General features: G+C 47.4%; 1 protein-coding gene across 1 annotated transcript; it reads left to right on the top strand.

The window, feature by feature from the left end:
• Positions 1-5,106: 5,106 nt before the first annotated feature.
• Positions 5,107-19,238, top strand: LPCAT3 (lysophosphatidylcholine acyltransferase 3). The gene is given in 14 exon segments (XM_048294691.1): positions 5,107-5,148; positions 5,150-5,303; positions 13,636-13,743; positions 13,858-13,964; positions 14,115-14,208; positions 14,292-14,329; positions 15,186-15,364; positions 15,772-15,880; positions 16,567-16,653; positions 16,937-17,103; positions 17,701-17,848; positions 18,381-18,539; positions 18,659-18,785; positions 18,896-19,238. Coding segments are annotated over 13 exon segments (1,509 nt in total). The 3' UTR covers positions 18,776-18,785; positions 18,896-19,238.
• Positions 19,239-19,396: the final 158 nt, after the last annotated feature.

Below are 19,396 nucleotides of genomic sequence, written 5' to 3'. Positions count from 1 at the left end.
TATGCAGAAGACTGGTAATATTGATATGTATATACACTGAATACATATACAACATTTGATTGCATTTTCTTAAATCTGTATTGTCTTTTCAACTCTTAAGATGAAACAGTTAGGTAATATATTTCACAACTCACTGCAACTATGTCAGATAACAATTTAAAAGAGGCAAAATCATACTATTAAGGTTAATAAGTGATAACATTAAATTCACCAATGCAATATAATTCTGCTCAGAGGCACACACATTCTCTAAAATTCCTAAATTACATGACCACATACTACTTTTCCCAAATTGCATAAGACAACCCTTTTCTTAAAATGACTCAGAGTTGTGTAGCTGTAACCTGTCTGCCAGATGTTACGAAGCGCAGTGGTGTTCCAGGTCTCATAAAATTACCATTTAAAACAGGCTTGACTGGCTTGTCTTCCCTCAGGAAGTTGGGAAAAAAAAGCTTTTCCCAAGTTCTTAAGAAAAGCCACACACATCTCCATCTGGAAACACTGAGTCAGTGCATTAAAAAAAAGGGCATAAACATCAAAAGAGAAAACAACATTAACTAAGTGAATCGAGGGAATACAAGTAGCAGGGTATAAGAGTACAAGAAGTAAAATCCTTTTAAGGATATAAGAAGTAAAATATCCTCAATCTACCAAGACCTTGGCAGTAATTTGCCTGTTTCCCATTCTCCCAATAAGAGGATTCTGTGGGTTTCTTGCACACTGCACTTCCCACCTCCCTCTCATGACCCAGGCCAGTTTTGCTGCCAGTCATTAAATTGGGAGCCTTTGATAAAACCCAGGAAAATCTGGCAGTGCAGGTGTGTTCTGGTTCAGAACCGTTCAGTACAATTCACTGATTTCCACCTCTGCAAACTGTACCAGGGGCATTTTCACCGGAGTCTGTTCACCTCTTTTATTCCCTGCTTCACTGAGTCTTATTGCAAAGCTTCCACTGTCTCCCAGTAAAACCTGGGACTTGGGAATACTCTGCTCAGTGCACTGTACCACACTGAGGTGCCTGCTGCCTTCTGTCTTCCTTCCCCTACACCCTTGGGTATTTCATCCATTACAGTAAAATATTCCTAAATACTTGGGCTTCCTTTTACTGAATTATGGAATGGTTTGGGTTGGAGGGGACCTTAAAGGTCACCTCATTCCACCCCCCTTGGTACAGGCAGGGACATCTTCTACTGAACCATGGGGGCTCAGAGCCCCATCCAACCTGTCCTTGAACACTTCCAGGGATGGGGTATCCGCAGCTTCTCTGGGCAACCTGTGCCAGTGCCTTGGCACCCTCACTGTAAAGGATTTTCTCCTAATATCCATTGTAAACCTACTTTTCTTCAGGTTAAGGCCGTTCTACCTTGTCCTATCACCACTTGCCCTTGTAAGAAGTCCCCCTCCAGCTCTCCTGTAGCCCCTTTAGGCACTGGAAGGTGCTATGATTAGGAAGAACCTTTCTCTTTTTCAGGCTGAGCAGCCCCAGTTCTCTCAGCCTCTAAACCACCTGGCTGGAAACTGCGGTGGCGACATTCCCGCCGCAGGAGAACCCGCCGGCTCAGTCCCGGCGGCACCGAGAGGCGGCAGCAGAGACCGGCGGGCCCCGTGGAGTCCCGGCCCCGGGAGTGCCCCGCCCGGCCCCAGAATGGCTATCGGGGATGAGTCCCTGAGCCGCCGTGGGTGACCCCTCCGCGTCCGCGGGCCGCGAACTGCAGCTGCCCCGCTTCGCGGAGCGGGAGTGAGGGAACGGAGCCGGCGGTGCCTGAGAAACGGGGTCTGACATCGCACAGGACGAGAGAAGATGGCCTCGAGCTGCCAAGGTTTAGGTTGGATATTAGGAGAAATTTCTTCTCCGAAAGAGTGGTCGAGCACTGGAACAGGCTGCCCAGGGAAATGGTGGGATCACCGTCCTTGGAAGTGTTCAGAAAATGCGTAGGTGTGGTGCTTGGGGAGATGGTTTAGCAGTGAACCTGGCAGTGCTGGGTTAATTGTTGGACTCGATGTTCTTAGAGGCTTTTTCCAGCCCCAGTGATTCTATGATTGATTTGTTCAGTAACCTTTACACTGAAAAGGTGACATGATTTCAAGTACACTATTCCCTTCCCACCTCCAACATCCACCAAATCCCATTTTCTCTGTCTCTCTGGTTTGTCATTCACCCATTTGTGGCTTTTTCCCCCACTGGCTCCAAGGCCGCCTATTCACCCCTCTAATGAAAATTTATTTTCATGTCTTTCCCTGCCTGTTATTCCGAGCAGTCTCTCTTCTCCCTCTATACTCCATCTCTTGCTAATGGTTATTTCTCTCCCCACCCTCTCTGTGCTTTTCCCTTGACATGGTTATGGACAGCAGCAGGCTCCTGTCATATTTAATTTTATTCTGACTCTGGCTTTTCCAGTATTTTCCTCCTCCCCATCAGTGTTCAGCCTGAAGCCCACTGCCCAGATACCTTTCCCCAAGTAGCCAGCTCCTCTGCCATGGCCATTTCAATCAGGATAGGCTCCTATGCCTGCCTGGGAGAAGAGGCACCAGGGAGGCAGGGCACAACTTTCCTGTTTCAGTTCCTCAGCATACAAGAAATGGTCCTGGAAGGACAGTCCTGCAGGAGCTCTTGAAGAAGCATCTGGGCTCTTGCGCAGCCGTGGCATGTGGGAAAGCTGCATGAGCCACTGGAACACAGTCAATGGAAATGGATTTGCAGAAGCTTCAGCAACTGCATTCCCATCTTGCCACAGCGAGCTCATGTGAACCTCAAGTTTCACACTAATACCCATGTAATGTTACGAAATCATGGTATATCTAAAGGACAGTAAACCAAGATTTTTGGCTACACCCACTCTTCTCAAGCATAACACTGCCCTGAGTATTAAAATAATAATACTACTGAAAAATACTGGTACACTCATCATGATCTGAGTCTCCAAACTTAACCTCAGAGCTACTGTGCTCTGGCTCCAGTGGCTATCAGGCATTTAATCTAAACAGGTCAAATATAGCAACATTTCAAACAACTGGAAACAATCTTGCAATGGAAATTGTTAGGCAATCTCAGGAACAGATGCTGCTTCTGAAACTCTTCCCCAACAACAGTAAATTACAGAATTAAGTGGATCATTTCTTGTCAAACATGACTTGAGGAGAGACAGACAGTTGTCATGCTCACGTAGAACTCATTTACTTAGGAAAGTGGCCTAAACACCATAAACACACAATTTAACATGAAAATAAGAGATAGATATTCCTTGAAAAGCCAATCCTTGTACTTTGCAAAAAAATTGGCAAATTTGTCCACTAGTTAGGGTGGACAAATACAGTAGGCTGTTTGTAAAGTCTAACCTGATTGAGTCAGCTATCCAGGAGGGTTTTTAAACCCTTGCTATATATCCTGGCCTGCCACTCTGCACCTTACACTGCCTCTGGAGGACTTTCGGAGTAGAAGGCCAGGATCTCCCCTTCTTCACACACTTTCTTATTCCCCAGAACAAGAGAGGTGTGACCCAACTGGAGAGGGCCCAGTGGATAGGTGACTAGAGCTTTGATACTGAGAAATCTGGGTTTAGCCTGGAAAAGAGAAGGGCAGGGAGAGGCAAGGTCTTTAGCCTGGTCCCCTAAGTAAATGAGGTCCGTGTGGCCATGCTGCCTGTCAGTCCCTCTCCCAGTCAGATTTGACAAGAAATGGGATCTAATAGGTGGTGGTGCTGCTACTTTAAGAGTGGTGATAAGGAGGATGGACCAGGATAAAGAGGATGATTCAGCACTGGTTCAGGAGCCCAGGAAGGCTGGGAGCTCTCCAACCATGAAAATGTACAGCAATTACCCAGGCAATGCCCTGAGCAAATGGCTCCAGCTTTGAGTCCTGCTTGTGAGCTGCAGTTTGGATCGGAGAACTCCAGAGGTCTCTTTTTATGTGAACCTTTGTGCAAGCCTGTGTTTGCCCCTTCATCTGAGTTTGTCCAACCAAGTGATCCAGCAGGGAAATGGTAGCACAAACAAAGGAAGAGGATCACATCCATTGCACCTGAAACTTCAGCTGAGGAGAACTTGGGGTGCACTCATAGACAGCTGCATGAAGGGACACACCTAAGGGAAGGCCATCCATTACGAGGATTCTGTGTGGACCCAGCTGCTGAGTGACTAGAGAGTCACAGAATCCCAGAATCGTTAGAGCTGGAAGGAACCTCCAGTCATCCAGTCCAAGCCCCCTGCCAAGACAGGGTCACCTAGAGCAAGTGACACAGGAATGCATCCACCTTGTTTTGAATGTCTCCAGAGAGGGAGACTCCACAGCCTCCCTGGGCAGCCTGTTCAGTGCTCTGCCACCCTCAATGTAAAGCAGCTCTTAGTCGTGGAGGTGGAACTTCTTGTAGTTTAGTTTATGGCCACTGCTCCTTGCCCTGCTGCTGGGCACCACTGCTACTGTGCCTGCCACTGTGGCACACAGAGTCGGGTGTCACAGGTGCAGGGCAAAGCACAGGCGCTGCCTTAACGCCGGTGTGGGAAGCAGATCCCTTCAGGCCACATGAGCCAAGCACGGGGGTTCTGTCCTCTGTGAGCCAGCGGGACCTGGCAGAGTTGGGGAAGCTCAAGCAGCGCCCTGAGCTGAAGGTGAGGCCAAGGCTGGGGCCAAGACCAGGGACGGGGCTGTGGCCGAGGCCACGACTGAGGTCAAGGTGAAAGCCACTGCCAGTACCCAGGGCCCAGACCCAAAGCCAGGAAGCAGAGTTAGACTCAGACCCAGAGTTAGACCTAGACCTAGACCTAGACCCAGACCCAGACCCAGACCCAGACCTTGGCGGCGGCCCAAGCGCCGCCCGCCCTCCCCGCGCGCGCCTCGTGTCCGCGAATAACCCCCGGCCCGCCCCGCCGCTCTCCTGTCCCGCCGCAGCCAATCGGGAGCCGCGTCCCGCCCCGCCCTCCCGGCCCCGCCCCCGCGGGCCCCCGGCCCCGCCCCCGGCGGCGGCTCCGCCAATCATTGGCCGGCGGGGCCGGCCCGCGTCACCGCCCACTCGCGGGTAACCTTTGCCTTAGTGCGCGCAGGGCCCTGCCCCGCTGCCACCGCTGCCCAATCGCAGGCGCCGCGGGGCGGGGCCGGCCGCGCCGCAGCCAATGGGCGCGCAGGGGGCCGCGCGCGGTGCGGGGGCCGCCGTGGCTGGTGCCGCTGCCGGGTTCGGGGCGCGACCGGCCAGTGGGGCGGCCGGCGGGGAAGATGGCGGTGGCGGGGTCCGGCTGGAGCCTGGCGCGGCTGGCCGAGGCCCTGGGCTCGTCGGAGCAGGCGCTGCGCCTCATCCTGTCCATCCTCATGGGTAAGGCAGGGCGGGGGGCGACGGGGCTGGCGACCCGGGCGGGGCTCCGCGCCCGCCGTGGGAACGGGCGACCCCTCCGCTCCGCCGCCGTGCCGCGTTGCGCGGGGGGGGCCGGGGCCGGGCATCGCCTCGCCGGCGCGGAGCCGCACCTGTGCCAGCGCCGCCGCGCCAGGCCACGTGTGCGCGCCGAGCCGGCGGGCGAGATCCCGCCGCCACCGGCACCGCCCGGGCAGCTCGGGAAGTGCCCCGCAGCAGCTTTCCGGGGCGAGCCCCCCGCCGTCCCGGTGCAGAGGGGGAGCCCGCTCGGTTTCCCCGCAGGAGGTCGGGGTGCGGTTCTGGCAGGCCGCCTGTGGAAGCGGGGCAAGGAGAAGCCTGGGGTGCCTGCGAAAGACCCCGGTTTGGGTCCGTGTTCTGGGCTCGAGAACTTTGTTTGCGATTGTCCCGTGAGTGCCCGGTGATGCGTGTGCGTCCAGTGCCCCGTAAGCGTGTGTCCGGAGGGATGTCCGCCCGGGAATCTCCACAGCCCCTCACGTGTTGTCCCGTCCGAGTGCAGGGACGTCACTGCCCGGGGACATCACCAGTGTCTGCGGCGGTGGTGGCACTGTGAGGGAGTGAGTGGCATGTCGTCACGGGCACTACCAGGTGGGGTGAGCTAAACCTTCCAGCTCAGTGCCCGGAGAACTGGGGTGATGTCCTGTGCTCCACCTGCAGCGCGAAGCGTATTGCAAAACACACGGTGCCTGCGCTTATGTAAACATGAAATACTTAAGTCCCATGCGAAATGCTTAAGGCAGGGCTAGAGTTGTGATGTGGGCTGGCGATTGAGGGGGAGGTTTTAGCTCCCAAAACATTAATTCAAGTGTATGTATACATGCTATCTGCCAAAATCTCTGCGGATGCTCAGGGAAACTTTGGGTTGTGAAAGCATTTGGTGGTGTAGTCACCTAGCAGAAAAGAAATACAAGCTTTCCTCTGAACCTGAAAGTATATTTGAAGTGATACAGCCACTACTGTGTCATCTGTCAAAATAAAGTTGCTCTGGCTAAGTAGAAGTACGATATTTTTAAAGGAAATGCAAGCAAGAAGAACTGTGTCACTTCATAACCATGGTCTGCACCAGACTTATTTCTGCCTGATTTAGTTTATGATGTGTGAGATCAAACTGAGCAAAACATTCTTCCCGTGAAGGGTAGATGCAGGAGACTGGACTATCATTTTGAACTCAATGTAGAAGTTAGTTAAACTGAACTTCTGTAAAGAAAAAAATGAAGTAATAGGAAACATACAGGACATGCACACATGCCAGCATTAATTAGTCTAGCAGCTCCCCACTGCTGAACGGGATAAGTCCTGCTTTCCTTTCTCCCACGTCTCTCTCTGGTCCTTTAATTGTGATCTGATTGAATTTACTTGCTTGGCAGAAACCTAAACCAGAAAAAGCAGATTGTTCACTACAAGGTTAGCCACCCAGATCCGCCAAGGGACCAGTCTAACAAGTGCTGATGCAGAAAAAGTCCTAGAAAGCGTGTGTGGAGGCAGACACAGCAGAGAGATGGCTCTGCAGAATGCACCTTGATCATACTCTCTGAGTTGCTTCTTGCTAGCAGTAAGTTGGGACACGACATTGGAAGGGTGTTTCCTACTCAGTGTCTTATGGGTGAACACCACCACTTCTTTGATATGAACAGCAGATAACTATTGTCCTAATGATGATAAGAGCTGCCTGCTGCAGCCAGTAGATTAAGGAAGCGTGAGACTCCTGTGTGCTGTAACAGATGTTCCATGTGCAGTGTTGACAATAAGCCACTGAGGTACCACAGTGTCCCTGCCCGAGGTAGGCCACTATCTGTTTTGCAAAGTCTCAACGGATCTTTAGAATTTGTATTCAAATTCTGGGGATCAGGTTCTGGAAAACCACTCACGTCTGTCCCCTGCATACCTCAAATGGATGTACCAAACCAGGAGGCTGGAGCTGAACATTTCCCTGTCCTTCCTCCCTAGCTCAGTATCTTCTGATTACATGCAGGGGAAGGCATAACTTCAGACAGAAGGCTTCAGGGCATGCAGAACAGCCTGGCCTGTAGTTTGGCACTCTTGCAGGTCCTGCAGGTTGAACCACTCAGGCAGAGAGGACTGCCCCCAGCTCTCCTGCTTAATGGATGGGTGGTGGTAAAGCATTATACCATTACTTTAAAAGGAAGGGCCAAACACTACTCCAGAGCAACGTGAGAGGAGAGTGAGAGGAGTTCCTTAGCCCAGCACAAAGAAATGTTCGTTTAATTGCAGCTTAGTTTACAGTCCTTTTAAGCTCATTGGTAATGCAGCTAGTGCCAATGACCACTTCATAGGATGGCATGGGGTATAAATAAAAGGCATTTCTAGAAGCTGGAAGTGGCAGTAGGACAGACAAAGTATGGCTTTTTGTTCACTTCCTACATTTCAGGTGTTTACATAGATTCCGGAAGAGAACTGTTTTTGTTGGCTGCAGCTAATACTGCTGAATTATTTCAGAACAAGGCCGTGAGGATGAAGCATGGTTCCAAAGATGGACTAAAAAGTTGTTGCTTATTTCTTCCTCTGTGATGCAGTTTGCCATCTACACGGTGCAGTTTTACTGTGACAACAGTTTCTAGGGTGTCACTTTCAGATCACCACAAACCGGTAAAAATAGTCTTCTGAAAAACAGGAAGAATCACAAAGGACTTTTTGACTTCTTACATTAATTTCTGGAGAAAGCTGAATTATTGTTGAAAAAATAGTCTGAATTTACTATCTTGATTCAGAGTAAGTGTTCGCTTAGTAATGATCTGAACTAACCAAAAGAGGTCATTTTAAACTGTTGGCATTCTGACATGACTGAAAAAAAATTAAATACAGGAGAGAACAAGAGAATGAGAAAGGAGGAAGGAAGAACATCCAAGAACTAAAACTGGAGTAGTCCTAAAGAGCACCACGTTGTTTCAGTGAACAAGTAACGGCACATTGCTGGGCAAATTATGGGGATCACAACTTTGTCTTTAAATCAGAGACAGGTTTATACATGCTGCAGTTTTGAAGCAGAGAATATAACTACAACAGAGTCCCTTACCTGGATTGTACAAGATGAAAAACTTGCTGCAGACTTCCCCTACATAAAAATTTGCATAGACTGCCTTTGAAGAAATTAGTCTGCAATTCGGCAGCAGTATCAACAGGAGGAATACCTGAAGCACAGTTCTGGACCCTGCCACTATAGAAATTGTGGTATGTCAGTACACTAATGTCTGTCAATCATATGAGAATGTCTTTGAGAGATGAAGTCTAGTTTGCATTCTTCAGTAGGTCTAGGGCCCAGTGTTCCCACTGGAGCTGCTCCGGTGGTGTGAAGGAGATAGCAGGGTTTCTGTGCTGCTGCTCCTGTCCTCACATGAGAGGGGACAGATTTCTTCCCTGCTGTCACTGCTCAAGGCATAAGCCAAGATACAGGAGGCCTTATGGCACTGTGTGTTTAACGCTTTATGTTGCTCGTGTTCCTTGCATGGCTGTACGATCCCGAAGAATTAAAGCTATTTATCTGACCGTAATATTACACAGTGCCTTGTGAGCTACCTGCATAATATGGAGGGGGGCCAACATGCTGTTTACAGCCCTGAGCCAGAAATGACCCTGCTGGTTTGCCCAGACCTGCCAGGAAAAGCATTGGGAAAGTGTTCCCTCATCCACAGACATAGCAGGGACCTGCAGAAAGTAACACATTCTTATCAATAGGTGCCAGAAGCCTATTCCTTCACTCACAAGTTGTCTTATCTGCTTCTCTTCTACCTCTCATCAATTTTTTTTTACATGCTCTGCTTCATGCTCCCTGCATCCTGAAGATTTTTTGGGCTCACTGAAATTCTTCCTGTGGTCACCCAAAGCTGCTGGCTTATCCCAAATCAAGTTGCCAGCTGGTCAGCCAAGCAAGAAATTTATAGCAGGGCCCGTGAACAACTGATTCTGGTGGGTAAGAGATGGGAAAAGTTTTAAGAGGCAGCACTGTCCTGTCATAAACCAGCCCTGTCACAGAGCACTCTTGTGCTGCCTTGTTTAAGCTCCTAACTTCAAGTACATCTTACTCCTTAAATAATAAAAAAATAGAGGGAGTTGTGTAATGCTGCACACTGCCTGTGTCTACATTAGCAAGAAAAATGGTGCCGTAGGAGCGGACCTATAGAGCAGACTTGCCTGTGGGTTTTGAGCATTTACTCTGGATTTGCCTCAGCCAGGTCATACACACTGAGCACCCATTGTCTGGGGTGTGTTTTCAGTTCAGTTTCGTGTGAAGAGAGCCCTGTTCACATGCTTTGAGACAGTTCTGTCATGCAAACTAAAGCGCCATAAGTGGACTTTCAAAGTAAACTCCTGAGCTGAATTAAAATATTCATGTTTATGCACCTGGTGTTAAACAAGGTGTGGCACTTTTGCAGTGTTAGAAACATAAAGGAATAACTTTGAAGTCAAAATATTAGGTCAGGCTGATATTTTAACACTTTTTTTTTCCTGTTGTCCCCTTCCTTTTAGTTTTAGCATTCTTATAAAAAAATGGAGACAATTGCCCTGCTGGATGTTAACAAAGGAGGAGTTAACTGTTCAGCAAAAGGGAGAAGAGGAAAGATAGAGGTACTGGCTTGAAGATGAAACAGAGCTAACGCATATAAAAGGGGAAATAAAGGGAGCAGAGATGAAAAGAATGTTTCTGGAATTCTTATTTGCAGCTTTATCTCTGGAAAAAGAGAAGCATCTTAATCACCCAGTCCAGAAGATGGCAAACTTGACAGCACTGTTTTTGCTTGGGATTAGTAGAACTTTTCTCCAGCCTAATCCACCTTCTTGATGATTTAACTTCTTTTGCTCAATTAGATTGTTGTATCTGTGGACAACCTGGGCTTTGTGCAGTGGCCCATTACTCTCCCAAATGGCTGTGGCCACCAAGCTGAGCTTTTCCTTAACCAGAGATCATCCTCTTGTTCCTGTGAATTAAAAAAAAAAATTATTCTCAGTTGCCAAGAGGCAAAACCCAACTGTGTGTGCAGACTGTTTCTCAGCTCCGTGGTGCGTAGGGAAGAATGACTTTGGATCAGAGGTTCCCTGCTGTTTTCTCCAGGAGTATTACAGCCGCTTCCCACCTTGGTCCACTCTGCTCAGGGAGCTGTGAAAGGGGAGTTTGGCAGAGTGGGAGCTGCTGGGCAGAGCCTCTTGGCAGCAGGGACTCTTGTCCTGTTGCTCTGAATGGCAGAAGCAAAGCAGCGCAGCGTCCTGCTGCTGGCATATCCAAAGGGGACATCAAGCTTGCCAGAAGGCAACCATAACTCCAGAAGCTGCTGTGCTAGTTCAGGCTGCTTCAGGGACATGGTAGTGGGGCAGGAGTACTGGTGGTGTTACCAGTAGAAATTGTTTGTTATTTAATAGATAGTTTAAGAGTGTTCAAAAGGGCACAGGCCACATCAGAATGACCACTGCTACTCAGTATCCACTGCCATTTGGGGATTAAAGTTTGTATCTGCAGTGTGTAAATGGCCTGGCTATAAACCAGATAGTTATCTGGTTTATAGCTAGATAAGCTATAAACTATAACCACATAGTTATCTCATGCAGGAAAGCTGTAGGTAAATTGCACTCCAGAGTACAAACAAATTACTCTGGATATCAGAAGAATTTAGGCTGATGTTGTGACCTTTGAGCTGGAACAGCAGCCACGTAGCGCAAGGCCACCCTTTAAGTTTGTGATTTCTAGAAACATAGATGCAGTGTGTATTAGTAGCTTTTTATTTGCAAGGGTTCATAATTCTTTTTCCTTCAGAGCAGCGTTACCCCCAGACTATGACATGATCTCCTGTGTAGAGCTAAAAAGGAACACGGCTGACAAGTGAGACAGGTGTCTGAAAGAGTAGGAACACTAGCTACATTATAGTATTCAGTCATACTTTAATTATTTCTATAGAAATGGCTAGAGGGAAAAAAATTGATAGAAATTGACTGTTTTCCAAAATATTAGTGATTTTTGAGAGAGTGGGAGACCCTTTAAAATGTAGGTTTAAAACTATGCATGTTGATGAACAGCAATAAATTGTGCTTTGCCTGTATTTCTGATCTGATTTTTCTCCCCTTTGCTCAGAAGGGGGAAACATTTTTCCACAGTAAACCTCAGATTTCTAACTTTTGATCTAGTCTGATAGTAAAACTTCATATTTTTTTTACCACTTTCCATTTCTCAAAGCCAGTTCTTCCTATGTTTAATAAACTTCAGCAGGAAAATTGGCTCATGAACAAAGAATCCCCATTTGTATGTTTCTGAGTAAAAGGCCAGTAGAAGATACTACTTTTTTTTCTTTTTTTCCTAAGTCATGTGAATTGCTCTAATTCTTTGAGTTACTCCCGTATCCCCAGAGAGCTCATGAGAGGAACTCTCTTTGCCAATTCCCTCTTTCCCCCTCAGCTGGTGTTCAGGGCAGCAATGAGGGGGAATGGGACAGAAGTGTGCTGTGTGAAAAGTGTGGAAGAGCGGGAAGGGAGAGGGATGGCTTGGGTAAGGCATTTTGTAGGGGGGTTTGGAGCCGCTGTTTTGGAAGGGGAGAGCAGGGCTGGATGTGCAGGAGGGAGGTTGCCAGGCTCTGGGAGCGGAGGGCCATGGTATGTGGGGCTGGCCAGAAAGCAGCCTGTGGCATGGAAACCGGTGTGGGACACAAAAGGAGGAAGGAACAGCAACAAGGAGGCAGGGAAAACCAAAAGAGGGGTGGCAGGAGGCTGAGGAAATGGGGAGCAGCAGCTGGGTTTCAGGAGGCAGTAGGTACACATCTGGACACACTAGAACATGGTGCCCTCCAGGATCTAGAAAGGAGCCCAAAAGTCCCCAGCTCCAGGGCTCCCTCCCAAGGGATTTGCAGGGACAGAGAGGACCTTAAAATGGTTCCAGCCTGTTATCACTGACAGACTGCCAGACATGTACTTTACATAACATGACAGAGTTTCTCATTTCCTCTCACAGTAGTGACTAGACTTGGCCTTGCTTGTTGGAAGCCTTCCATCCATCATACACTTCTCAGCAGAATGTGCATTTCATCACCTTTTATTACTGCTCCCTATAAAACATGACCACCTCCTGCCACTACTACTCCATTAGTGCAGGTAGCAGAGCTCTATCCACTGCTGCTGCTTTCAGCTAGGATGATAAGTAGTATGGATGCCAGTATTGTGGTATGTGTTGAATTTCCCCTTTTTTTGAGCAGGGTAAGAGACAGGCTTGCAAAATAAAGCAGTAAAGTTACAAAATGCCAGAATTAAAGTGGCTTCTGGTATCCCAGTTCAGCACCTTGTGCACATGCCTTGAGAAACACTGTATTGCACATACAGACATGAGGTGGGCAACACTTCCTGTGCCACTGCGTATTAAGACATATTATATTTACTGTCTAATACGTGGCAATGTTGACTGCATGCTTTGTGAACCTCACCTAGACAACAGAATTTAATTGAATTGTGGTGTTCTGTGTGATGCTTCTCACTGTACTACCAGAGTGCTTCACAAATGTTTGCTTCTCACTTGAGCCACAGATGAATAATCTGGAGGCATTCCTAACTTAGACTAGGAGTTACCTCGCACAAAATGCAAGGAAAAAACCCCTTCCACTTTTTTTAGCTGCTCCATATGAAATGCTTCTGACTGATTTTTTTTTTCCAAAAATACTACATGCGTAGTACCAGTGGATTTTAGTTACAGCTTTGTGTACCCAGTACTTCACAAATCAGATGCAAATCCGAAGATGTAGAGTTAGAAAAGCTAGAGTATCTTACTGGAGGTTACCTGAGGAGTTCTGAAATTAAAGCTGAAAGAACTCATTGAAGTGGGAGTGGGACTGATTTTTTTGGACACTGTAATGGTATTGACCATAAAGTTTCTCCCTCCCTCCCTCCCCCCCTTTTTCTTTTAAATCCAGTTTCTTGCCATATTCATTGTATTTCTCACAGAATTTGGAAATGAATCAGAGGGTGAAGTCTGATTCATGTATTTTAGCATTATCCATCTCATACATTGAATGAGGCCAGAAACTGTAATCCTGTAATTTTTTGCACTTCAATGTCAGTTTTACTGTAATTATGTTCCTGTTAAAAGTATTTTCTTCTGTACAGAGTAATTCATCTGGAGTCTGTCTCCCAAGTATCAGGAATTAATACCATGGCCTGGGTTGATAATGTATCATGTAAAGTACATGTTTCTAATGACATCTTCAAGAAGGCTGTAGTTTGGTTCCTGACAAATACTTGTCTAAACTTATTTACAACTCTTCCTTTTCTTTTTTTTCCCCCCTCTACTCAGGATATCCTTTTGCCTTGTTCCAGCGCTATTTCCTCTTCCAGAAGGAGCCCTACCTCGTTCATCTCTACAATGTGTTCACAGGACTGTCAATTGCTTACTTCAATTTTGGTAAGATGAGTTTGGGAAGAGAGAGCTGCCTGGCCCAGGGCATGCTGCAATTTGGAAGGACCTATAAATGTAATTTCTATTTCTTATCTCTCTCTTTCTTTTTCCTGCCCACAGGGATGCAGTTTTTTCATTCCCTGATATGTGTCCTAATCCAGTTCCTCATACTGAGACTAATGGGTCGCACAATCACTGCCGTCATCACCACATTCCTCTTTCAGATGGTAAACCCTCTTCCCTACTCCCTGGGTTTGTAGAAGGGAGGCCTCTGTTCAGTTTTGCACTTCAGTAGCAACTGTGGGTGGAAAAGTGGAGGCAGATAAAAACCAGCTGGAGGAATTAGTTTGAATAACTGAAACAATGGTTTCTTTCAGACATACCTTATGGCTGGATATTACTTCACAGCCACAGAGCATTATGACATCAAGTGGACAATGCCACATTGTGTCTTGACACTTAAGTTGATTGGTGAGTGACACCTCTCTTCTCTCTCTTGCACTCTGCAAGCTGTGCCCATCCCAGGGCTTCAAGTCACTGTTTCTCACCTTTAGGTCTGGCCATCAATTACTATGATGGAGGAAAAGATCCGGTGAGTTAGACATCATTTCTCCATCATTCCATGCTGTCCATGCTAGAGATCAGAAAATGAAGTTCAAAGGATGTGAGTTAGCAAGCTGCATTGTTAGGTAAAAGCCACAGCTGAGAGGGGAGCTTCTGTGAGAGTCTGAGGGCACTGAATTCTAGAGTGGAATGAAATCATTTGGAACAGAGACAATAGTGATTAGAGATGGACAGAAGTTGTTTCAATGGTTGTCCTTTACCATTCGTTAGGACCCCATTTCTAGAGCAGATGAAACAGAGAAGTTGCACAGCACAGCTTGTGGGAGAGGGCACTACACTTGCTACAGTCTCAATCCTGCTTCAAGTACCTGCATTCCCCATCTCCTCTTTGAGGCCTGACCAAGTCTGTAGCATCCATGGAATCACTGCTGACTGCAAGAGAATGAGGTCAAGCTGAAACTTCCTAAGCTGAAGCTTGAAGTACTTACAGACAATTTTTGCATCAAGAAGTAGGAATTGTAGCACGATAAGGTCTTGGGAGAGTACATGAAATTGCAGTCAGAGACTGGAATAGGTCAGATACAGTGCTTCTGCTATGCCTACTCTGCTGCCAGGGATGCATGTCAGTAGATCCCTTCCATGTTTGGAGCTTATTTGGGAATAGAGATCTGTGCAAATGGCCTCAACCCTGGATCTTGTTGCTGTTTAGAGGAGGTGGGGATAGAGAGGGCTGGGGAGAGGAATGGATGTGAAGTACAAAGTGTAAAGTTCCGTGTCCATGGGGAGCAAGAACTGAGACCAGTAAGGAGGCAGGCTGAGGACATAACATCCAGAGCTAGTATGAAACCCCTGGGATGATGTTAATGCCACTCCCTTTGGTGCAGGAGTTCCTGACCCCTGAGCAGCGGCAATTTGCTGTCCGGGGAGTTCCTACCTTGCTGGAGGTCTCAGGATTCTCCTATTTCTATGGTGCCTTCATGGTTGGGCCTCAGTTCTCCATGACAGACTATCAGAAACTGGCAAGGGGTGAGATGACTGACGTTCCAGGCCAGAGACCCAATAGGTAATACAAAGCTGCTTAGCTTCTCCCCTTCCTACGATCCTAGAATGCTGAATCCTCCACGTTCCCTGCAGCAGACTGCCTTCCTACCTGGACACAGAAGTGCTGTGACCACAAGTGATTTATGAGACCAAGCAGTCTTTCAAAAGTTGCTCGTAACTCTGCTTAATGTCCCAGCATTGTTCCAGGGCATGAACATCAACAACCATCTGACATCTTTAGCACAGACTCGGTTCCACCCTGGTGATGTTTGCATCCCAGCTTCCAAATGGAGGCAGCTGCTGCAGTGGAATGTGGTGACTCCCTATCGTTGTCTCCCCTACCTCCTCCTCTCCACCTGTTTTTAAACCTATGGGTTTGATCATCTCTTCCCAAGGCATTTCTTTGACCTTCATATTTTTCTTTCTCAGTTTCGTGCCTGCTCTCAAGCGCCTGAGCCTGGGTCTCTTGTTTCTAGTAACCTACACCTTGTCCAGCCTGTACATCTCTGATGAATACCTCACCTCAGATGACTATATGGTATGTATTCACTTGGCCCTGTGGGATGTGGAAGAATTCCCCTTCTCTGGGGGGCTCTGGATCTACAAGAGTGGAATTTTTTTTTCTTTTTTTTTATTTTTGCCTCAGTTCAAAAATAAGTCGGCAACTAGTGATAAGCTTTTCCACAGCTGATTTGGCTTTATTGCCTGTCCTGTGGATTCCATCTGATGCAGAACAGGAATGTGTTAAGCAGAACTGAAACAAATGAAAACTTTTACAAATAGATAATGGATCTTACATGCTACTGTTGGTTTTGGAAATGTAACATATGTGCTTTATGACCTTTTAATGACCTTCCATTTAACCATTACATGCAAAGAACCTCACTAGAGTAACTTGTAAGGCTCACCAGAATCTTTGAGGTTCTTGGAAAACTCCTAACAAATAATTTCTACCTGCAGATTATCAGCATTTCTGTGTAAATTCCACTGTGATTTTGCTAATCCTGGAGTCTTCCCAAACTCTACCTATTTCAGTACAGCCAAATATTACCAAAGGAAGGAGAATGATGTGTAAGTTTGCAACTGGCAGCCCAGTCCATATGTATTAACACATACACATCAGATTATAACAAAAGACAGTGATGAGATCCCACTTACCTTGTGTCATTATGGCCACTCAACTCCAGGTTTTATTTTTATTCTGTTTCACTCTTATCTCTGCAGGAGAAGCCTTTCTGGTTCCGTTGTGGTTACATATTGATCTGGGGCAAAATAATACTCTACAAATACGTAACTTGCTGGCTCGTTACGGTGAGTCTAGATGTCGTTCCAGAAGCAAAAGACAAATGAATAAAGGTCCAAGCCTCTTGGACTTAGCACTAAATGGAAGAAATCCATTGGAGATCAGTGCAGGTCAGTTCAGCTTGCTCCAAGTTAGCAAAGGCTAGCTAACTAAAAGGCAGTTTTTAATCCATTTGTTCCATCTCTAGTGATGCTCTCAACACAGTGAAGTGTCAGCACTTCCTAAGCTCTGCTTCTCCAGCAAAAAAAGGGCAGTATTTTCATCTTACCTTTCTTGTGCATTTTTTGATAGGAAGGTGTCTGCATCCTTGCTGGTCTGGGGTACAATGGCAAAGACCAGAATGGAAAGCCTTTGTGGAATGCCTGTGCCAACATGAAGGTCTGGCTGTATGAGACAACACCTTTGTTCACAGGGACCATTGCTTCTTTCAACATCAACACCAATGCTTGGGTGGCCCGGTGAGTAGGACAAAATTCCCCTTCTGTAATGGCTCAGTTCTGTTCTGTCAGCAGAACCAAGACCCTAGGCTGAGCGGGAGCATTCGAGGAAGAATCTGCCAGTTTTCAGCTTGTGCACCTTCTTCCATGTTTTGCTGCTGTGCCCTTAGAAACAGGTTATTGGGTTACTGGGTTAGAGAGATCTTTTAATCCACCTGGAAGGGCAGTTCATTAATAAAGGCAAGCAGTTGATGGCAGCAGAGACTAGAATAGGACTACAGTGAGCCCCTGGGGCTGCCTGCCTGCTCAGCCAGCCACAGAGCTGCTCTGACAGCTGCTTCCTGCATCATGGCTCGTGGTGCTCCCCATGCCAGACGCAGAGGGTTTTGGTTCAGCACTTGCTGGGACACACAGCTAAATTGTATGTAATGACCCCCTTCTTCTCCTTATAGCTGGGATTTCTTTAAGACTGTTCTGATGTAGGTTTTGCCCTGGTCATGCTGTTCCTGTCACCTCAGGGTGCACAGAGGCATTGGGTGCCCTGGGCCCTGCATCCCTGATGCAGCCAGGGGAGGGCAGACGATAACCTGGAAGCACTTTGTTTCTTTTCTGCTCTAGCTACATCTTCAAGCGCCTGAAGTTCCTGGGCAACAAACTGCTGTCCCAGGCACTGGCCCTGTTCTTCCTGGCCATTTGGCACGGGCTACACTCTGGCTACCTGGTGTGCTTTCAGATGGAGCTGCTTATAGTCATCGTGGAAAGACAGGTGCGCTTTGTCTGACTTACCAGAACGCAGGGAACCTGTGTTAGCCTTTCCCCCTGAGTCTGGAAACTGCCACACTGAAGGATTCACTTGGATTAAATATGAAAAATAACTGCTCGCTTTGGAATTGGTTTTCAAGCATGGCAGGGTTTTGTTCTCAAGAGTTCAGTAGGTTGCTGCCTTCTGCGTGGGCAAACCATAAATAGATTGCAGAAGCTGACAGGGAGAAAAGTGGAAAACTTGGCATACGAGCAGAGGGCAGCTGAAGTGCTTGGCAGCTGGAAAGACTGGAGGACAAGCACATGAGCTGAATGCCTCTGTTAATCTCCAGTACTAAGAGAATAATATCCCTTATTAAAATGTATTTTCTTAATTGAAACTTTGGCCAGGACAGGGTATTTAGCTACTTTTTTTGACTAGCTGCTTACTAAAACACATTTTACACAGCTGTATAGAGAACTTTGACTCCAGAGCCTGCATATACAGCCACAGGACATCCAACTGTTGAGAATTCTACTTTTTTTCTTTCAATTAGGTCATGAACCTTGTTCGGGACAGTCCTTTCCTAAGCACGTTGGCCTCCATCACTGTCTTGCGGCCCATCTTCTATGTGCTGCAGCAGACTAATCACTGGATGTTTATGGGTTACTCCCTGGTGCCATTTTGCCTTTTCACCTGGGACAAATGGATGAAGGTACTTAGTAGCCACAAACAGATGACCCCACGTGGTCAATCCTGTTCCCTCCATCACCTCTCCTGTGTTCTTGGCTTAGAGCTGGCTGCTGATCCCAAACCTTGCCTTTCTCTTCACAGGTGTACAGGTCTATTTATTTCTGCGGCCACGTGTTGTTCTTCACCTTACTGCTGGTGTTGCCTTACATTCGCAGATTAATTGTGCCACGAAAAGAAAAGCTAAAAAGAGCAGAGTAACAGCCAAAAGGTAAGGCTGGGAGAGACCAGGAGGTGAAGTGGGACAGCAATGCTGCAGCCCAAGGCAAAAGGCAAACATCAAACCAACCAAAGCTAATCTAGGGCTCCTCTGTTTTTCAGATTGTACCACCTGTGCATTCGTAGGAGTTGATTTAACACTCCGGAAGCAAAGCATCACCTGCCAAGTTTGCTGTGTTGAAGTATGACTTTTTTCAACGCAAGGAGGGGGAAGGAGAAAGCACAGGGTCAGAGACCCAAAAGGAGGGGATCCGAGCGAGCCTCCTTGAGACTCTCCACCTTCTGTCTGTTGCCTTATCTCTGCCACCCTGCGGCCGGCACTCGTCTCTCCGCTGATACCAGATGATTGTACCACACTCACGGCAGGTGCTGCGTTGGATTGGAGCCACCTTCTGACTTTTCTACGTTTGTCATCTAAGATAAAAATTGCTCCTGGTCTTTTTAACGTCGCCTTCAGCTCCTTTCCTCTTGGGTGCCTCGGTGTGGGAGTGTGAGCTGTCACATGCCACCGAGCAAGGCGATTCTACAGGACCGAGTGACACCAGGGTGAGCAGGGCACAGCTAAGAATTCCAGTTCTGTGACAAATTTGGGCCAAGTCCCTG

This window comes from Corvus hawaiiensis, chromosome 2 (genome assembly GCF_020740725.1).
Source record: "Corvus hawaiiensis isolate bCorHaw1 chromosome 2, bCorHaw1.pri.cur, whole genome shotgun sequence".
Classification (NCBI taxonomy): Eukaryota; Metazoa; Chordata; class Aves; order Passeriformes; family Corvidae; genus Corvus; species Corvus hawaiiensis.
The sequence above is the reverse complement of the archived record's forward strand: the minus strand, read 5'-3'. Positions and strand labels throughout refer to the sequence as shown.